Raw genomic sequence first — 20522 nt, 5'->3', positions numbered from 1 at the left:
GGAGGAGGTAGGGAGGGAAACACTGAAGAGGTGTTTGGGGTTTAACTGTCACTTGACAACAGCTCCTCCACGAACCGCCTTCTTGATACAGTGACCGCAATGCACTGATGCAAATTTTCCCCGCAACAGCCAATCAGCGGCTCTGCTCTGCTGCCCTCTGCTGGACTCAAAACATTAGCTCTTTTCTCTCGCTACAGGTGCTGCCAGACCTGCTGAGATTTTCCAGCATTTTCTCTTTTGGTTTCAGATTCCAGCATCCGCAGTAATTTGCTTTCAAAACCTAATCATGCTGGACAAAGGTGTCTATATGCGTGGGAGTTGGTTAAATTCCAACTGTGTTTCTATTATGCTTAAATAAGGCTACAGCATGAAGAATAAATAGGCCAGCAGAGGTATGAGCAACTGGGGCCTTATAAAGCTTTGTTAAAGCTTTTAAGTTTTAGTTTAGTTAATTTGATTGTAATTGGAGATAGCTGCTGAGAGAGAAGGCAGCTCTGACAACTCTGCTGGAAGCAATAGATTTAGAAAGCTAAAGAGGGAACATCTGTCTCCTGGCTTTGCTAGAAGAAAAGCCATATCTTGGCTAAGAAATGGTTAAGAAAACAAGCCCAACGATCTGAAGAGCAGCTAGTTAAGGAAACTAGAGAAATAAAGAAGTTTTTCCAAGAAGTCTGAGGTTAAAGGTACTTTTACAGAGGAAAGACAGGCAGAGCAGAGAAAAAAGCTGAAACACCAGAAAGATATCTGAAGTGATTTTCAGGTTTGTGAGATTTTACCACAGCCTGTGGAGTGTTAGTTGAAATAACTATGGAAATCAGTGGCTGGATCTCAGAGTTTGTGTCAAAGCAGTTAAGGCAATGGAAATATAAAAGGGAGTGATTTAAAATCCTGGAATGGACTCGCTGTTAAAAAATGGAGTGGAAGCTTTGATTAAAAGAGTCATTTGGAAAACCTAGACTGGATTTCAGATTGCAAACCGCAAAGGGAAAGCATTATAATGAGAAGATTTTAAAGCATGTTTTGAGAGTGATCGTCTCTCATCAGGGGGGATTCTGAGCAAAGGTCCATAGACACTAACTTGAGTTCAGAGTGGAGTACGTGTATTTGACCACAACAATCTTGTGTGCTTAAAAGATACTTTTTTTATCAATGAGACCACTGTAGCATAATATGTACTTTGTTCATCTTAAAAACTGTGTGCAATTCTTAAGCTAAATGGGGAGTAAAGGAGTATTGTATAGTAATTCAACTTTTCATGTTTAATAAATATTTTTTTCGGGCATGGTGGCGCAGTGGTTAGCACTGCTGTCTCACAGCGCTGAGGCCCCAGGTTCGACCCCGGCCCTGGGTCACTGTCCGTGTGGAGTTTGCACATTCTCCCCGTGTTTGCGTGGGTTTCGCCCCCACAACCCAAAGATGTGCAGGGTAGGTGGATTGGCCACGCTAAATTGCCCCTTAATTGAAAAAAATGAATTGGGCACTCTAAAATGTTTTGAAAATTTTTTTTAAAATGTTTTTTCTTGTTGTTAAAACTAATTTGTGAACCTGTGACTTTGTTCCTCCACATTTTATTTAAAAAAAATAAAGGTTTTGGGGTGAGATTCTCCGGTCCGCCAGCCACGTGTTCCTCGACGGCACACCCTCTCCGTCAGTGGCATTCCCATCCCTGCCACCTACCAATGGGATTTCCCATTGTGGAAACCCGCGGGGGTGAGTGCCCTGCTGGCAGAGACTCCCGCTCATGGTCTTTTGAGGCTGGGCTCCATTCTGGGATCTTCCCATCCAGTTATAACATCAAGTGGGATATTAACAGTCACCCGTTGGCATGGTGGCATGTGCTAACTCCCAGGTGACGTCGCCATTTCCCTCTACCATCAGTGTCTCCCAGGTGTGAAATCGATGTACAAGGCCTTGATGTCAAACTTGCAGCCAACTTCTGGCTTTGACTATCGCAGCATAACAAAAATTGCTGGTTCTGTGTCCGTCTTTCACCTTGCAAACAATCTCGAGACTACAAAGTCATCTCTGCTTAATAAATGCCAACACACTTCGGAGATTTGCCTTTGAGAGGGCTGTCACATTCAGGATTTTGTCAACTATGAGATGCCCAGAATGCATTGCAAACAGTGAAGATGAACGTTGTTGAGCTCCCTTTCTTGATAAGTGGAAGGTGATGCACTTGGGATGGACTAACAAGGCAAAGGAATACATGATGTATGGCAGGACCCTGGAAAGCACCAAGGATCAGCGGGATCTTGGTGCGTATGTACACTGATCCCTTAAGGTAGCAAAGCAGGTGGATACAGTGGTTAAGAAGGCACATGATATACTTGCCTTTATTAGCAGAGGCATAGGGTTTAAGAACAGGGAGGAACCATAAAAAAACATTGGTTAGGTCACAGTTAGAGTATTGTGTGCAGTTCTGGAATCCATATTATAAGAAGGATGTAATAACACTGGAAAAGGTGCAGAGAAGATTTACCACGGTTTTGCCTGGGCTGGAGAGTTTTAACTATGAAGAGAGATTAGATATATTGGGGTTGTTTTCCTTGGAGCAGAGGCAGCTGCGGGGAGTGAGGGGGAGGGGGGACATGATTGAGATGTATAAAATTATGAGGGGCATAGATAGAACAGACAGGAAGAAACGTTTCCCCTTGGTGGAAGAATCAATGACCTGGGGGCATAGATTTAAGGGAAGGGGCAGGAGGCTTAGAACATAGAACATAGAAAAATACAGCATAGAACAGGCCCTTCGGCCCACGATGTTGTGCCGAACCTTTGTCCTAGATTAATCATAGATTATCATTGAATTTACAGTGCAGAAGGAGGCCATTCGGCCCTTTGAGTCTGCACCGGCTCTTGGAAAGAGCACCCTACCCAAACCCAACACCTCCACCCAACACCAAGGGCAATTTGGACATTAAGGGCAATTTATCATTGGCCAATTCACCTAACCCGCACATCTTTGGACTGTGGGAGGAAACCGGAGCACCCGGAGGAAACCCACGTAGACACGGGGAGGACGTGCAGACTCCGCACAGACAGTGACCCAAGCCGGAATCGAACCTGGGACCCTGGAACTGTGAAGCAATTGTGCTATCCACAATGCTACCGTGCTGCCCTTGAGAACAAATAAATCTACACTATCATTTTACTGTAATCCATGTACCTATCCAATAGCTGCTTGAAGGTCCCTAATGTTTCCGACTCAACTACTTCCACAGGCAGTGCATTCCATGCCCCCACTACTCTCTGGGTAAAGAACCTACCTCTGATATCCCTCCTATATCTTCCATCTTTCACCTTAAATTTATGTCCCCTTGTAATGGTTTGTTCCACCCGGGGAAAAAGTCTCTGACTGTCTACTCTATCTATTCCCCTGACCATCTTATAAACCTCTATCAAGTCGCCCCTCATCCTTCTCCGTTCTAATGAGAAAAGGCCTAGCACCCTCAACCTTTCCTCGTAAGACCTACTCTCCATTCCAGGCAACATCCTGGTAAATCTTCTTTGCACCTTTTCCAAAGCTTCCGCATCCTTCCTAAAATGAGGCGACCAGAACTGTACACAGTACTCCAAATGTGGCCTTACCAAAGTTTTGTACAGCTGCATCATCACCTCACGGCTCTTAAATTCAATCCCTCTGTTAATGAACGCGAGCACACCATAGGCCTTCTTCACAGCTCTATCCACTGGAGTGGCAACTTTCAAAGATATATGAACATAGACCCCAAGATCTCTCTGCTCCTCCACATTGCCAAGAACTCTACCGTTAACCCTGTATTCCGCATTCATATTTGTCCTTCCAAAATGGACACCCTCACACCTTTCAGGGTTAAACTCCATCTGCCACTTCTCAGCCCAGCTCTGCATCCTATCTATGTCTCTTTGCAGCCGACAACAGCCCTCCTTACTATCCACAACTCCACCAATCTTCGTATCGTCTGCAAATTTACTGACCCGCCCTTCAACTCCCTCATCCAAGTCATTAATGAAAATCACAAACAGCAGAGGACCCAGAACTGATCCCTGCGGTACGCCACTGGTAACTGGGATCCAGGCTGAATATTTGCCATCCACCACCACTCTCTGACTTCTATCGGTTAGCCAGTTCGTTATCCAACTGGCCAAATTTCCCACTATCCCATGCCTCCTTACTTTCTGCATAAGCCTACCATAGGGAACTTTATCAAATGCCTTACTAAAATCCATGTACACTACATCCACTGCTTTACCTTCATCCACATGCTTGGTCACCTCCTCAAAGAATTCAATAAGATTTGTAAGGCAAGACCTACCCCTCACAAATACGTGCTGACTATCCCTAATCAAGCAGTGTCTTTCCAGATGCTCAGAAATCCTATCCTTCAGTACCCTTTCCATTACTTTGCCTACCACCGAAGTAAGACTAACTGGCCTGTAATTCCCAGGGTTATCCCTAGTCCCTTTTTTGAACAGGGGCACGACATTCGCCACTCTCCAATCCCCTGGTACCACCTCTGTTGACAGTGAGGACGAAAAGATCATTGCCAACGGCTCTGCAATTTCATCTCTTGCTTCCCATAGAATCCTTGGATATATCCCGTCAGGCCCTGGGGACTTGTCTATCCTCAAGTTTTTCAAAATGCCCAACACATCTTCCTTCCTAACAAGTATTTCCTCGAGCTTACCAATCTGTTTCACACTGTCCTCTCCAACAATATCGCCCCTCTCATTTGTAAATACAGAAGAAAAGTACTCGTTCAAGACCTCTCCTATCTCTTCAGACTCAATACACAATCTCCCGCTACTGTCCTTGATCGGACCTACCCTCGCTCTAGTCAAAGAACAAAGAACAAAGAAATGTACAGCACAGGAACAGGCCCTTCGGCCCTCCAAGCCATTCTCATATTTCTCACATATGTGTAAAAAGCCTTGGGGTTTTCCTTGATCCTACCCGCCAAAGATTGTTAATGCCCTCTCTTACCTCTCCTAATCCCTTTCTTCAGTTCCCTCCTGGCTATCTTGTCTCCCTCCAATGCCCTGTCTGAACCTTGTTTCCTCAACCTTACATAAGTCACCTTTTTCCTCTTAACAAGACATTCGACCTCGCTTGTCAACCATGGTTCCCTCACTCGACCATCTCTTCCCTGCCTGACACGGACATACATATCAAGGACACGTAGCACCTGTTCCTTGAACAAGTTCCACATTTCACTTGTGTCCTTCCCTGCCAGCCTATGTTCCCAACTTATGCACTTCAATTCTTGTCTGACAACATCGTATTTACCCTTCCCCCAATTGTAATCCTTGCCCTGTTGCACGTACCTATCCCTCTCCATTACTAAAGTGAAAGTCACAGAATTGTGGTCACTATCTCCAAAATGCTCCCCCACTAACAAATCTATCACTTGCCCTGGCTCATTACCCAGTACTAAATCCAATATTGCCCCACCTCTGGTCGGACAATCTACATACTGTGTTAGAAAAGCTTCCTGGACACACTGTACAAACACCACCCCATCCAAACTATTTGATCTAAAGAGTTTCCACTCAATATTTGGGAAGTTAAAATCGCCCATGACTACTACCCTATGACTTCTGCACCTTTCCAAAATCTGTTTCCCAATCTGTTCCTCCACATCTCTGCTACTATTGGGGGGCCTATAGAAAACTCCTAACAAGGTGACTGCTCCTTTCCTATTTCTGACTTCAACCCATATTACCTCAATAGGGTGATACTCCTCAAACTGCCTTTCTGCAGCTGTTATACTATCTCTAATTAATAATGCCACCCCCCCCCCCCACCTCTTTTACCACCCTCCCTAATCTTATTGAAACATCTATAACCAGGGACCTCCAACAACCATTTCTGCCCCTCTTCTATCCAAGTTTCCGTGATGGCCACCACATCGTAGTCCCAAGTACCGATCCATGCCTTACGTTCACCCACCTTATTCCTGATGCTTCTTGTGTTGAAGTATACACACTTCAACCCATCTCCGTGCCTGCAAGTACTCTCCTTTGTCAGTGTTCCCTTCCCCACTGCCTCATTACACGCTTTGGCTTAGAGGGGATGTGAGGTAAAACCTTTCCATCCAGAGGGTGGTGGGTGTCTGGAACCTGCTGCCTGAAAGGGTGGTGGAGCCAGAGACCCTCATAACATTTAAGAAGTATTTAGATGTGGACTTGCGATGCCAGGGCATACAAGGATATGGGCCCAAGTGCTGGGAAATGGGATTAGAATAGTTAGGTGATTGTTTTTAACTGGCACAGAGGCGATGGGCGAAGGGCTTTTCTGTAGATCTCGATGACTCTATAGCTGTTAAGTCATTCATGATTCACCGCCTTACAACAAGTTGCTAAGAACACAGCCCTCATAAATCCACCTCCTCGTCCTAAGTGTCAGCAATCCAGTGCGCTAAAAAACAATTTATTTAGTCTCCTTTGAACAGTAGTCTTGGTCAGAGACCATTATTCGGGTGCTGAGCTGAACGTTAACATACTGGGCAGGATTTTCCACCCGCCCCTGCCGCGAATTTTGTGGCGGCGGAGGAAGCCCGCCATCGGTCGCCAGTAGGATCTTCTGTTGTCAACAGGGTTTCCCATTAAATGAACCCCCCGCACTGCCAGGAAACCCACGGCATGCGTTCACCATTGGTGTGTGTGTCCGCTCTCAGGGCTGCTTGGTTCATGTATTGCCAGCGTTCATTCACCAATTCTATCTCTCTCTCTCTTTCTCCACAGCTCCCCCTTACTGTGTTTAACAACTACTTCAGCCTGGGTTTCGATGCCCATGTCACACTGGAATTCCATGAGTCTCGAGGTACATGTTGTACATCCATGAACACACTGTTTTAAATGTCTATTGCATAATTCAAACTTTTCTGAATATAACTTCTAGTTTTAGGAATTAATGTTTTAATTGTGGAAAATGGGAGCATCTTATTAAGAAACCAAGAAGCAACCATGAAATAATGCAATTCAAACAGGCTTGGGATTTATTACACTTAAAAGACTCGGGCCATGTTAATTTAAGACATTAACATCAAGAAAAGTAAGCTCATAAAATCGCAGGTGGGCTTTACTGAGCTAAAGAATTGGACTCATGACACCTGCAGTTGTTTCAATAAAGGATTTGTGTGCTTTCCCAGAATTAAGGAAAACTTTGGAATTGAAAGATAGTTCATTTGTATTTCTACCTGGGAACAGGACATGTGTCATATTGTCATGGGCATGAGTGGAGCTCAGCGAGATTCTTTGTTTTAAGGCTATCTCAGTTAGGGTGTAGCAGGTAGGCAAGATTGGTGCATGCTGGGATAACAGCCGAGAGACTGTGGGCGCGATTCTCCACTCCCACGCCGAAGTGGCCTCGCCGTCGTGAACGCCGTCGAGGCCCCGGTCCCGACCGATTCAAGCCCTGACAATGGGCCAGGATCGGGGCCGCATCATCTACATGCGCCAGGCCTTGTCTCCCGCGTAAAAGCGGCGCCGCATAGATGACGCGGCTGGCACCGCATAACGGGCGTCATCCGCGCATGCGCGGGTTGGCCGGCGCCAACCCGCGCATGCGTGGTTGTCGTCCTCTCTAAGTCCGCCCCGCAAGAAGATGGGGGACGGATCTTGCGGGGCCGCGGAAGGAAGGAGGTCCTCCTTCAGAGAGGGCACCGATCGCGGGCCACCCCACATTTTAGGTAAAGCCCGGTGCAGGATCCCCCCTCGCCCACCCGCAGGCCGCCCCCCCCAGCATTCACGCACCGCTCATGACTGCAGCGACCAGGTGTGGACGGCGCCGAGGGGAACCCGCCGTTTTGGCCTGGCCGCTCGGCCCATCCGGGCCTCAGAATAGCAGGGGTGCCAGAGAATCGCCATTTTCGGTGTCTCCGGCGATTCTCCGGCCTGCGGCCCGCAAAACACGACCGGGCTGTTCCCGCCACTTGGGAGAATCGCGGGAGGGCGTCGGACCAGCGTCCCCAGACATTTTGACGGCCCAGGCGATTCTCCCAACCGGCGTGGGAGTGGAGAATCGCGCCCTGTGTCTTTGGGTCTTACGTAACTTGTAGCTCTGGCGGACGTTGAGAGGTAAAGTAGACCTATATCTGAATTAGAGCAAATGCTGCTGTAGCCTGGGATTGGGAGCTGGTATTCAGTATAAGACAAAGTTGCTCAGGGGAGGAATTGCTAGAAGATTTATTTAGCTGGAATCTAAAGGAAAAAAATCTACAGTAATTCTTAGTGAAAGGTGGAAAATGCGACAGTGCAGACGGAAGCCATTCGGCCCATTGAGTCTGCACTGCCCCTCTGAAAGACTACCCAGAGGGCATAATCTCAAGGGGTCACTCATTTAAAACCGAGATGAGGAGGAATTTCTTCTCTCAGTGGGTAGTGAATCTGTGGAACTCTTTACCGTAGGGAGCTGTAGAGACTGGGTCATTAAGTATGTTTAAGGCTGAGATGGACAGATTTTAAACCTGTTAAGGAATGATGGGTTATGGGGAAAAGTGGGAGTTGATGATTATCATATCAGATCAGTCATGATCTCATTGACTGGTGGAGCAGACTCAATGGGCTGAATGGCGTCCTTCAGCTCCTACGTCTTATAGTTTTATTTATTTATGGTCTACCTTTTGGGTTGGTCCCAGAAGAAAATTGAATGAATATTCAAGATTTCACAAAGTAAAAAAATTCTTGAGAAGTAAAAAAGTAGATCTGACTTAATAGCACAAGTCTTTATAAACCGTAGTGTTAAGGTGTTGGTGTTTATTTTGTTTAATAATTTTTCTTATACAATAAAGGTTTTTTTTTTTAGAAACTTGAAATCTTGTGCGTGATGTGTCTGATGGGAGTTCAAATTTCTCCTCTGAACATTAATAGTCTCTGCATAACACACACATTCACAATCACAAAACACACACATACACAGAAAGCATATGAAACACACTCCTATACATGCATTCGTACATAAACATAAACATGCAAATACATGCTTATCCATAGACATGCACACAAAAAACACATATTTAGAGGGTACGTGCATACACATACATGTTCATACACTCACATCCCTCATACCCTCAATAATAGACTGACATGCATAGCCATTCATCGGAGTACATGTGTGTGCACACTCATTCATGAGCATACATCTCACATTGACAGGATTCTCACATGCACACAGCAAACACTGAGGTGAAGGCATACTTGGCTCTCATTCTGAAGTCCATTGGTTTAAGATCCATGAGGGGCAGCACAGTAGCACAGTGGTTAACACAGTTGCTTCACAGCTCCAGGGTCCCAGGTTTGTTTCCTGGCTTGGGTCACTGTCTGTGTAGAGTTTGAACGTTCTGTGTGGGTTTCCTCCAGGTGCTCCGGTTTCCTCCCACAGTCCAAAGATGTGCAGGTTAGGTGGATTGTCCATGCTAAATTGCCCTAGTGTCCAAAAAAAGGTTAGGTGGGGTTGCTGAGTTACGGGGATAGGTGGAGGTGTGGGTTTGGGTAGGGGGCTCTTTCAAGGGCCTGTGCAGACTCCATGGGCCGAATGGCCTCCTTCTGCACTGTAAATTCTATGTACTGAGAGAGCATTCTGTGGTCACAGCTCACGTTTAGATCAGTGAGGCCCCCCAGTGGAGAGTTCTCCCATTGCCCAACCGACATTTCCCACCACCCTGCGGCCCCCATCACTAAAAGTGATTAATTGGCTATTTATTTCTGAACAGGAGACCTTGTTTGCACGTTGGTTGCTGCATTTTCCAGACCCAAATGTCAATCCACGTCAAAGTCAATTTTGTAAGTGAGGTGTTTCAACATGTTTCTAACATTAATAGACTCCTTTCTTTCAATCGCTTGTACAATGTATGTTTTTGTAAACCACCTGGACTTCACATCAGCTGCTCAAAGGTGAGACAGCTCAGTTCGTTACTTAACCCTGTGGAGGGAACAGGACATTTATTAATGTATAAAGAGTGATGCTGGGCAAAGGGATCCCCTGTCTTATGTTGGGGAGCATCAGGCAACATATTGGACCTGTATTGGGTAAGGGGACAGTATGGCTGCACTTCACAGGACATTGTGAGGCCGTACCTGGTGAGTAGTGTTTCTCAACTCACGGGGACTTCTGTTCCTTGTGAGCGGTACTCATGTCCATGTTGGGCAACTGGCGGAATTGTGGGTCCTCCTCACCAGCTGCAACAACGAGTAGGCTAGTCCAGCCTGGGTAAGAGCTCAGCTATGGTTGAAGAGGGAATAAGAATAGTTTCTACTGCTTTCAGGTGACAGTGTAAGCATTATTATTGTTTGAAGTCTTTTCTGCAGTCACCTTTGCGTCAATATATGATCGTAAATGGCTGGTTAGACAGGCCATTAATGATCGTTAATGCTAACTTTGTTTTCCCCTGTTTTTGTAGAAGCAAATCCAGAACGATTTAACAGTCGGTTTAGGAACAAGATGTTTTACGCAGGGGTAAGTGGTACCAAATGTAAAAGAATCAAATTGACGAGTGGGACGCTACGAGAAACCCTTTATGACCACTTCTGCAAGTTGTGAGCCCATTTGCAAAGCTGCAGAAATGAGAAACAGGCGATAAATGATAGTGCAACTATCATTGAAATATCTGAGCTAGATCCCCAAGCTCACCCATTAGTAGCACGAAAGTAGTGTTGAATTTAGTATTGTTGGGTGTGGATAATTTATGGCTATTTGCAGTGAGTACTTCATTGGCATTCGGTGTGAGTAATCTGACACTATTGGGTTTATTAAATTATCTGCATTGCAAAAATTACTATGCTTCCAAAGTATTTAACTAGCCATACAGTAGTTTGGAATATCCTGAGGTCATGAAAGACATAAAACATTTTGGTCTTTTTTTTTACTTCCTTTCCTTGTGTGTGTTTTTGGTGTTGGGTTACTTTAATGCTGCTGAACGTTGGATGTTTTTCCCGTCTCCAGTTCCATATTCTGCTCTCATGAATCTTTTTGGGGCCTCCATAGATGCCAGCAGTCCTCCAGCTCCTTGTACAAGTTAGCATTCATCATGTGTGTAAACAGGAGTTTGGCACATATGGGGTTAATGTGGGACTGAGTACAATACCACCCATACAAATGATGTAAGAGAGCATGGTAGCACAGTGGTTAGCACTGTTGCTTCACAGCACCAGGGTCCCAGGTTCAATTCCCGGTCACTGTCTGTGCAGACTCCGCACATTCTCCCTGTGTCTGTGTGGGTTTCCTCCGGGTGCTCCTGTTTCCTCCCACAAGTCCCGAAAGACGTGCTGTTAGGTGAATTGGACATTCTGAATTCTCCCTCTGTGTATCCGAACAGGCGCCGGAATGTGGTGACTAGGGACTTTTCACAGTAACTTCATTGCAGTGTTATGTAAGCCTACTTGTGACAATAAAGAACAAAGAACAAAGAAAATTACAGCACAGGAACAGGCCCTTCGGCCCTCCCAGTCTGCGCCGATCCAGATCCTTTATCTAAACCTGTCGCCTATTTTCCAAGGATCTACGTCCCTCTGTTCCCCGTCCGTTCACCTTGAAATCGTGACCCCTTGCAATTGACACCCCCACTCTTGGAAAAAGCTTGTTGCTATCCACCCTGTCCATACCTCTCATTATTTTGTAGACCTCAATCAGGTCCCCCCTCAACCTCCATCTTTCCAACAAAAACAATCCTAATCTACTCAACCTTTCTTCATAGCTAGCACCCTCCATACCAGGCAACATCCTGGTGAACCTCCTCTGCACCCTGTAATTATTATTATTACATGACCCACACCAAGAGTCAGTCCCGTATTCGACAGAGAGACCTGTGTACCAGCCAGCACAGAGGCAGCTCATCGTTTGCACAGTACATTTGTAACTCATTCTACGAGTCAATAAAGACTTACAGTTAACCTAGATTTACTATGAAGACTTTTTCCAGACCTACAACATTGTACACAGTCTTGATCAAAAAGGATATTCTGGATATTTTGCAGCGAAGGTCATTGAAATGGAATGGCCTATTTGGCTATGCCACCGGGCCAAGTCTTTACATAATGTCGATGTTCTTAAGGCCTACATTGTTTTACGATCCCGGACCAGGCCCCAACAGTTATACCGGATACCGGGTGACAAGAACCCCATACACTTTTCTTTTCATTTATAAAACTGTGAGGAAAGGATACTTCGCTACAGGAGTGATTCCACTGACCAACAGGGATATTGGATCTTGCAAGACAATCACGCGAGATTCAACAACTTTGCCCCGACACCAGGTCAGGCGTGATGAGGCCGCTGAATCGCACCCAATGTCTCAAATTATCTACTCTCCAGGAAATTTCCAGCATTCATAACAAAATTCAATTCAGCCTGTCTTTGAAAACACACACATGGTTGGAATGAATTGATGAGTTCACTTTTATGACATCTTAATTGCACCTTTTGCAGCTACAGAGTCTGGGTACCTTAACCTAGATTCTTTAATAATATTACTGCAACAGACATATATACCTGAACTCAGTCTTTTAAAAGCATTACTGCAACAGACATAAAATACAATATTTATATATTTCTTACATTCATCAGTATTGATCGAGTTGCTCTGAAAAGGTGGTTTCACATCTTCAGAGGTTAGCTAAGAGTAAACCACATTGGTGTGGGACTGGAACCACTGACAGACCAAACAGGGGAAGAACAACAGATTTCCTTCCCCACCAGACGTTCGGGAAACAGTTGCATTTTTGCAATAACTCCACAGCTTCACGGTTGCTGTTACCAATTTCATAGAACATAGAACATAGAAAATACAGCACAGAACAGGCCCTTCGGCCCACGATGTTGTGCCGAACCTTTGTCCTAGATTAATCATAGATTATCATTGAATTTACAGTGCAGAAGGAGGCCATTCGGCCCCCCCGAGTCTGCACCGGCCCCCGGAAAGAGCACCCCACCCAAACTCAACACCTCCACCCAACACCAAGGGCAATTTGGACATTAAGGGCAATTTATCATTGGCCAATTCACCTAACCCGCACATCTTTGGATTGTGGGAGGAAACCGGAGCACCCGGAGGAAACCCACGCAGACACGGGGAGGACGTGCAGACTCCTCACAGACAGTGACCCAAGCCGGAATCGAACCTGGGACCCTGGAGCTGTGAAGCAATTGTGCTATCCACAATGCTACCGTGCTGCCCTTGAGAACAAATAAATCTACACTATATCATTTAACCGTAATCCATGTACCTATCCAATAGCTGCTGAAGGTCCCTAATGTTTCCGACTCAACTACTTCCACAGGCAGTGCATTCCATGCCCCCACTACTCTCTGGGTAAAGAACCTACCTCTGATATCCCTCCTATATCTTCCACCTTTCACCTTAAATTTATGTCCCCTTGTAATGGTTTGTTCCACCCGGGGAAAAAGTCTCTGACTGTCTACTGTATCTATTCCCCTGATCATCTTATAAACCTCTATCAAGTCGCCCCTCATCCTTCTCCGTTCTAATGAGAAAAGGCCTAGCACCCTCAACCTTTCCTCGTAAGACCTACTCTCCATTCCAGGCAACATCCTGGTAAATCTTTTTTGCACCTTTTCCAAAGCTTCCACATCCTTCCTAAAATGAGGCGACCAGAACTGTACACAGTACTCCAAATGTGGCCTTACCAAAGTTTTGTACAGCTGCATCATCACCTCACGGCTCTTAAATTCAATCCCTCTGTTAATGAACGCGAGCACACCATAGGCCTTCTTCACAGCTCTATCCACTTGAGTGGCAACATACAGTGCAACATAAGGAAATGCTCTTCTGTCCCATATGTTAGGGGCGACGATGGTGTGGTGATAATGTCACTGGACTTGTTATCCAGAAGACCAAGTTAATGCTCTGGAGAGACAGGCTCAAATCCCATCATGGCAGCTGGCAGAATGTAACTTCACTTAATAAATCTAGACTGTGTAAAGCTGGTCTCAGAAACTATCGTCAATTGTTCCATCAGGTTCACTAATGCCCTTTTGGGAAGGAAATTGTAGCCACGTAAAATGGCTGCGTTCCGATTAATCTGGCCAAAACCCAGTTTAAAATGGCTAACCCGAAAGACTGCTGGGAAAAGCAGCTAAGAAGACACAAGCAGGCAGCTGCAGACAGTATTGCATATTCGGCTCTGGGAAGTTACCCCAGATCGATACTCAGGGCTATCAACAGCCCATCAACCCAGGTATTTACAGTTATATTCAGGACTGTTTGCAGCCCATCTATTCAGACATCCACAGTTAAATCGGCTATCCCCGGGAACAATTGCAACATATTAGCAATTGAATACCGGGCCAGACCTGTCGGCACCTGCAGTGGCCAAAACAAAGACAGGTGAGCGACCACCCCCCGATCGAGGAATCGGCTCACCATTGGACACATCGACCCCAGAGATTGGGGACAGATCCAATCACTTGGGACTCAGGGTCAAGGGCCGCCCCGGGAGGCGGGAAGCCCTTGGGCCCTATAAAAGTGAAGGTCCAAGTTCAGATCTCTTTCTCTCTCCTCTTCGCCTGCTCGAGATCTTCGCAAGAACAGCAACCGGCAACTGTATGTTTGAATCCAGCGATCGCTATCCGGTAGAGACCGACCTGTAGCAGCCTTTTGAATCCCGCGGGCCAGATCTGATTGGACAAGCCAATCGTTTCCCTGACCTGGTGGGCTCTTCCTAAGTTAAGTATTGGCCAGTAGTGATAGGTTTATTATATAGAAAGTAGTATTAGGGTATTAATATTGCTTGTTGTATATAATAAATGACTGTTGTTTTAATCCTTACTAAGCAGTGTGCTGTATTATTAATCATAACCTGAACTTGAACCACGTGGCGGTATCATAAAGATACCTGGCGACTCGTGAGCAAAGGTGACGTAATCAGAGCCAATAGACTAAGGTTAAAAAGAGCAACATAATTGGTGACTCCACCGGGACCCGACTTAGAAGTGGAAAACCACTCCGGGAGAACCCCAACATTTTGAATTAGAATCCAATCGGAAACAAAAAAAAACCCACAAGTGTTCAAGCGGTTCTGGTTAATAATTCACAATTCGGAAGTGTGTATATGCATACACATATATGCAGTACATGCGTAACTAACAGGGTTATAGGGCAAAACTGAGATTTTTTGTTGCGTCAAAACTATCGGCACTTGGTATTTCGGAAATTAGCGCAAGCCGTACCCGCATCTACCACACCACCGTAGCCCCTTGTTCCAAATTCGAACGTAATGAGCAGATAAGAGAGCGCCATGCAGGCGATGCAGCGCCTCATGAACCCCGAAGATTTTGTTGTCACACCAGTCAGCAGCGTAGGAGCGGGACAGTGTCCCGTTTGGGAAGTGGAAATCCGCAAATTTCTGCAGGGCAAAGGATGGCCCATGTGGAAGGATCTCTGCAATAACGACGACTCAGGTCCTGGAAGTATAGGGCATACTTGGTGGGAGAACCTGAGTGAGATTCACAAAAAGAGTTTAGCAAAAGCGCGCAAGCCGATGGCAATTGTGTCCTGTCTGGCACAATTGCGAGGCACAGAGGAGGTCGTCAGGACTCTCCGCAAGGAAATAGAAGGCATACATCGGATGAGTAAAATCGATGCATGAGAAATTGAGAAAGAGAACCTGGAGTTAAAAGGGAAATTAGCAGCAAAGGACGAAGAGGTGGCTGACGCCAAACGGGGTCACCAATCTTGTCTGGCGCACTTGAGTAGTTTCCAGTCACAATATGAAAAGGCTTATCAGGACCTGCAGCGTGCAGTCCTGGTAAAGAAAGAAACAGAAAACCAGGTAGAGACGCTCCAGAAACAATGCAGTAATCTCAAGGCAGCCTTGAGAGCGCTCCACGCCACAACCACGGAACAAAGGCAGAGTACTTTGGACCATGCAAAGTGCCGAAAGCAGATTGCAGACTTAAAACACTGCTTTCTGTCCAAAAGGGATTTCAAGAAACCTTTGGGGAAAGTTTAGACCAGGAAGACGGCCCTGATTGGGAAGAATTGCAAGAGACAGCGCAGAGATATGTTCAGGGAGCATGTGCGCAGGGAAAACCCCAAAGGAGGAAAGCACCCCCACCCCCCACACCACAGATAATACAGGCCCCCATGAACCCTGTAACCACCCACCACACCGCCACAGCAGACGAGGCGGAAGTCTTATATTCCACCCCCCTCACAGTGACCCAATTACGGGACGCGTGTGCCAAAATCACACCGTTCCTCCCCGCTTCAGACCCACACCATTTCTTTGCCACCGTCAAACACCAGGCGACCATGTACGGCCTGGATGAGAAAGAGCAGGTAAAGATCACGGTCCTCAGCTTAGACCCATCGGTCGCAGCAGCCCTTCCCGACCCACAGAATGTAGGAGGAGGCACCCTTGCAGAAATGCATGCCGCCATCCTGGACGCGATCGGGTACAACCGGGGCGACCCCGTAGACGGTCTGAATAAATCCAGACAGAAAAAGTCTGAACACCCCACAGCGTTCGCAGGACGCTTGTGGATTCATTTTGAAGCCGTTTTCGGCAACGTAGATCGTGCCCATTTGTCCCCAGACAATATGGCCAAGTGGACCCGCACCCTTATCTCCCATGCCACGGAAGCAGGACAGAATGCCCGTAGCAGTTATGACCCCTCGGAGGAGGCTCAATGAGAAGTGGGTGGTCAAAAGATTGTCCCGCGTTTGGGAACAAGCGGCTCACGGCAAATCAGCAACTAGAACCCCCGAGGAAACCCAAGCCGCCGCAGACGTGCAGGCAGTAAGAACCACTCTCCACAACCCCGTCTGGGTAAACGAGGGAAAGAACAGCCCCCAGCCAAACCGCAAGAGTGCTACAATTGCGGACAGTTGGGACATTTTACTAAAGAATGCAATGGCCCTAAAACACCACAGAGTGCCCAACCGACAGGCACTCTCAATAAGAAAAAGGCAGCGCCCATAGCGACTGAGAACTGAGGTGTCCACATGATGATTTAAAGGAGACACTTGGTGAAAAGTGTTGCCCTTTCTGATGGAACCTGCAGAATGTTTTACGTTGTCTGTCTGTTTGTTAAATGTTGTTCGTTGTCTGTCTGTTTGTTAAGTGTTGTTCGTCCTACAGGAGAATGTTCTCACCGCCACACACCCATTCACCTGAACTTTTTAACTTTCCCACTGACACCCACCACCGCCACACGCCCATTCTGCTGAAACCTCTGAGGACTTGCCTCAGACACCCGATCGTAACTACTCTTCTGATTTGATGGTCGAATCAGAACGGTAACCCCACCATGAAGACTACATTTTTAACCGTTCTTTGGTCGCTCAGGCAGTGGAGAAACGGCGTGAGACCCGCCCTGCCTGGGGACCCCCCCATTGGTCAAAAACGCTCGGGTAGGGAAGATGCGGTATTGGTCGCCGTCCTACCCGGGGACTCCACCCAAGTCTTACCCGTCGCGGCCCACACGCACCGCATTCGACCTTTTCTTTCAAAAACAGTTTATTTTATTTAGGCAACCTTTGGGTTGCTGCCACATGCTATTTACATCCTGGAACATTTGGATGATAAACTTAGCACTGGTCCACCATTGGGAAGTGTGCCGTGTCCAAACATTTGTTTTGAAAAAAAAATGGGGGGGAGAGTCACATACTGTGACCAATTATAAGGGTTTAATTGGCCCCAAGAAGGACAGACTCAATAACACACCAGATATTAAACCGAAGTATTTACACACACTACGCTTGTCTTACAGAACTCCAGAGGCTCCAAGTCCGGAGAAAACCAGCGAACACAGGAAAAGGAAAGAAAGAAGACAGCCATGAGGACTCCTTTCATCGTGCTCTACACTCTTTTGATGAACTTTTGGTTGCGCGGGAACGCGTACCCCATCACTCCAAACCCCTTTACTGTTAACACTTCACGGCCCAGTAGTACCGAGGGCCCAGTCACCAACCACGCTGCATTATCCTGGTGTGCCAAGTTCATAACTTGGTACTCCTTATCGTACATCATTGAGGCACTGTTAGCATTGGCTATAATCGGTTGCACAGTACAGACCATGCGCCTCCGCAAGTGGAAAAGGAGAGCGTACCGTGCTCGAACCCCGGTCTATCGGATCCGATCCCCGATATTCGGCTATGACCAGACCGCAGACCCCCGCGACATATGAATAATAAAACATGCACTGGCGGTTTTTCCTGTAAATGAAAAGAAAATGTATGGAAATGTATGATCCTGAGCTTGACTGCCAAGCCAGGAAAGAATATATTAAATGTTGTTATTGTTATTGTATGTTTAGAGAGATAAGATTGTATAATGCTTGAAGTATTGTTTAGGTAAAATTAGAGGTTCCCAGTTTATTTTTTTATAGATACATGCCCCTGCCTGACATAGCGCCCTCAAGAATTGTTTAGGTAAATTTTTGTGCATAGCTAGGGTCAGAGTAGTGGCCATGTAGGAGGTACCTCCCCACCCCGGTCAGGGAACGAAGAGGACAAAATTTATGTGATACTTCACGCTTCACGTTAGGATCACAAGGCGGGAATGTAGCCACGTAAAATGGCTGCGTTTCGATTAATCTGGCCAAAACCCAGTTTAAAATGGCTAACCCGAAAGACTGCTGGGAAAAGCAGCTAAGAAGACACAAGCAGGCAGCTGCAGACAGTATTGCATATTCGGCTCTGGGAAGTTACCCCAGATCGATACTCAGGGCTATCAACAGCCCATCAACCCAGGTATTTGCAGTTGCATTCAGGACTGTTTGCAGCCCATCTATCCAGGCATCTGCAGTTAAATCGGCTATCCCCGGGAACAATTGCAACATATTAGCAATTGAATACCGGGCCAGACCTGTCGGCGCCTGCAGTGGCCAAAACAAAGACAGGTGAGCGACCACCCCCCGATCGAGGAATCGCCTCTCCATTGGACACATCGACCCCAGGGATTGGGGACAAATCCAATCACTTGGGACTCAGGGTCAAGGGCTGCCCCGGGCCCTATAAAAGTGAGGGTCCAAGTTCAGATCTCTCTCTCTCTCTCCTCTTCGCCTGCTCGAGACCATCGCAAGACCAGCAACCGGCAACTGTAAGTTTGAATCCAGCGATCGCTATCCGGTAGAGACACCTAGCCACCGACCTGTAGCAGCCTTTTGAATCCCGCGGGCCAGATCTGATTGGACAAGCCATTCGTTTCCCTGACCTGGTGGGCTCTTCCTAAGTTAAGTATTGGCCAGTAGTGATAGGTTTATTATATAGAAAGTAGTATTAGGGTATTAATATTGCTTGTTGTATATAATAAATGACAGTTGTTTTAATCCTTACTAAGCGGTGTGCTGTGTTATTAATCATAACCTGAACTTGAACCACGTGGCGGTATCATAAAGATACCTGGCGACTCGTGAGCAAAGGTGACGTAATCAGAGCCAATAGACTAAGGTTAAAAAGAACAAAATCTGCCGTCCTTATCCGGTCTGGCCTACGTGTGACTCCAGACCCACAGCAATGTGGTTTTTTTTTTTTAAATTAAGGGGCAATTTAGCGTGGCCAATCCACCTACCCTGTACATCTTTAGGTAGCGGGAGTGAGACCACGCAGACACGGGGATAATGTGCAAACTGCACACGGACAGTGACCCGAGGCCGGGATCGAATCCGGGTCCTCTGCACAGTGGGGCAGCAGTGCCAACCCCAGCGCCACCCTGCTGCCCTGCCACAGCAATGTGGTTGACTCTTACCTGCCCTCCGAAATGGCTGAACAAGCCACTCAGCTCAAGGACATTTACGGATTGGCTACAAATGCTGGACCAGCCAGCGACACCCACACCCCCTGAAATGTATTTTCTAAAATGCATGTGCTGGTTCTTTAGGGAAATCTAGCTAGTCCCAATTCATTGTTCATTCCCCACAAAACCTGCAATTGATTTCTCCGTTAAGTATTCATCTTTTTGAAGGTGACTATTGAATCTTTCTCCACTACCTGATTGAACAGTGCATTCTAAATGGTAACCATATTCTCTCATTATTCACCTTTCAGCCATTGGAAGCAGTTTATCTTTATTTACTCTATTGTTATTTATTTACAAAAAATAAATTCAAATTCTCAAACTTCCATGATGGAATTTCAACACAAAAATCTCCAGAACTGAAGAAAGTAGAACCCTGTGTTAAGTTCCTGACACCTGAAAATAAGGAAGTCCTCTTTCGTCTCAGCATTATGTGGCAATGGGGTCTCGTATATTAACTGTGAGGCACTGACAAACAGGAGGCATCTGCCACTGGTACAAGTGTCCTTGATATTGGCATTAGTTTACTATCTGGCGTTGTGTTTGGCTGCCAGTGGGCCTGTGCCCTGGTTCTGGTTGATAGTTTGACACAGTTACGACAATCTGGGCTGGTGTGCAGACAATTCCAGCCCCACTTGACCTGGAGTCACAACACAACTGAATTACCCAATACTTCTTCGAAAAATATCCAATGCCTTTGGTCTTTTACTGCCTAATAATTACAGTCACCAGGTTTTAAATGTAAACACAATTACTGTTTATTTATAACTAGAACTATAATGAAA

General features: G+C 46.3%; 1 protein-coding gene across 3 annotated transcripts in view; it reads left to right on the top strand.

The window, feature by feature from the left end:
• The window catches only part of dgki (diacylglycerol kinase, iota), a 558727-nt gene that overhangs the window by 305316 nt on the left and 232889 nt on the right, over positions 1–20522 (top strand). For all 3 annotated transcript variants that reach the window (XM_072484255.1, XM_072484256.1, XM_072484254.1), the window contains exons 15-16: positions 6727–6805; positions 10383–10438. In XM_072484255.1, coding sequence (XP_072340356.1) covers positions 6727–6805; positions 10383–10438 — 135 coding nt within the window. The remainder of the gene's footprint in view (positions 1–6726; positions 6806–10382; positions 10439–20522) is intronic.

Source organism: Scyliorhinus torazame, chromosome 19 (genome assembly GCF_047496885.1).
Source record: "Scyliorhinus torazame isolate Kashiwa2021f chromosome 19, sScyTor2.1, whole genome shotgun sequence".
Lineage (NCBI taxonomy): Eukaryota > Metazoa > Chordata > Chondrichthyes > Carcharhiniformes > Scyliorhinidae > Scyliorhinus > Scyliorhinus torazame.
The sequence above is the reverse complement of the archived record's forward strand: the minus strand, read 5'-3'. Positions and strand labels throughout refer to the sequence as shown.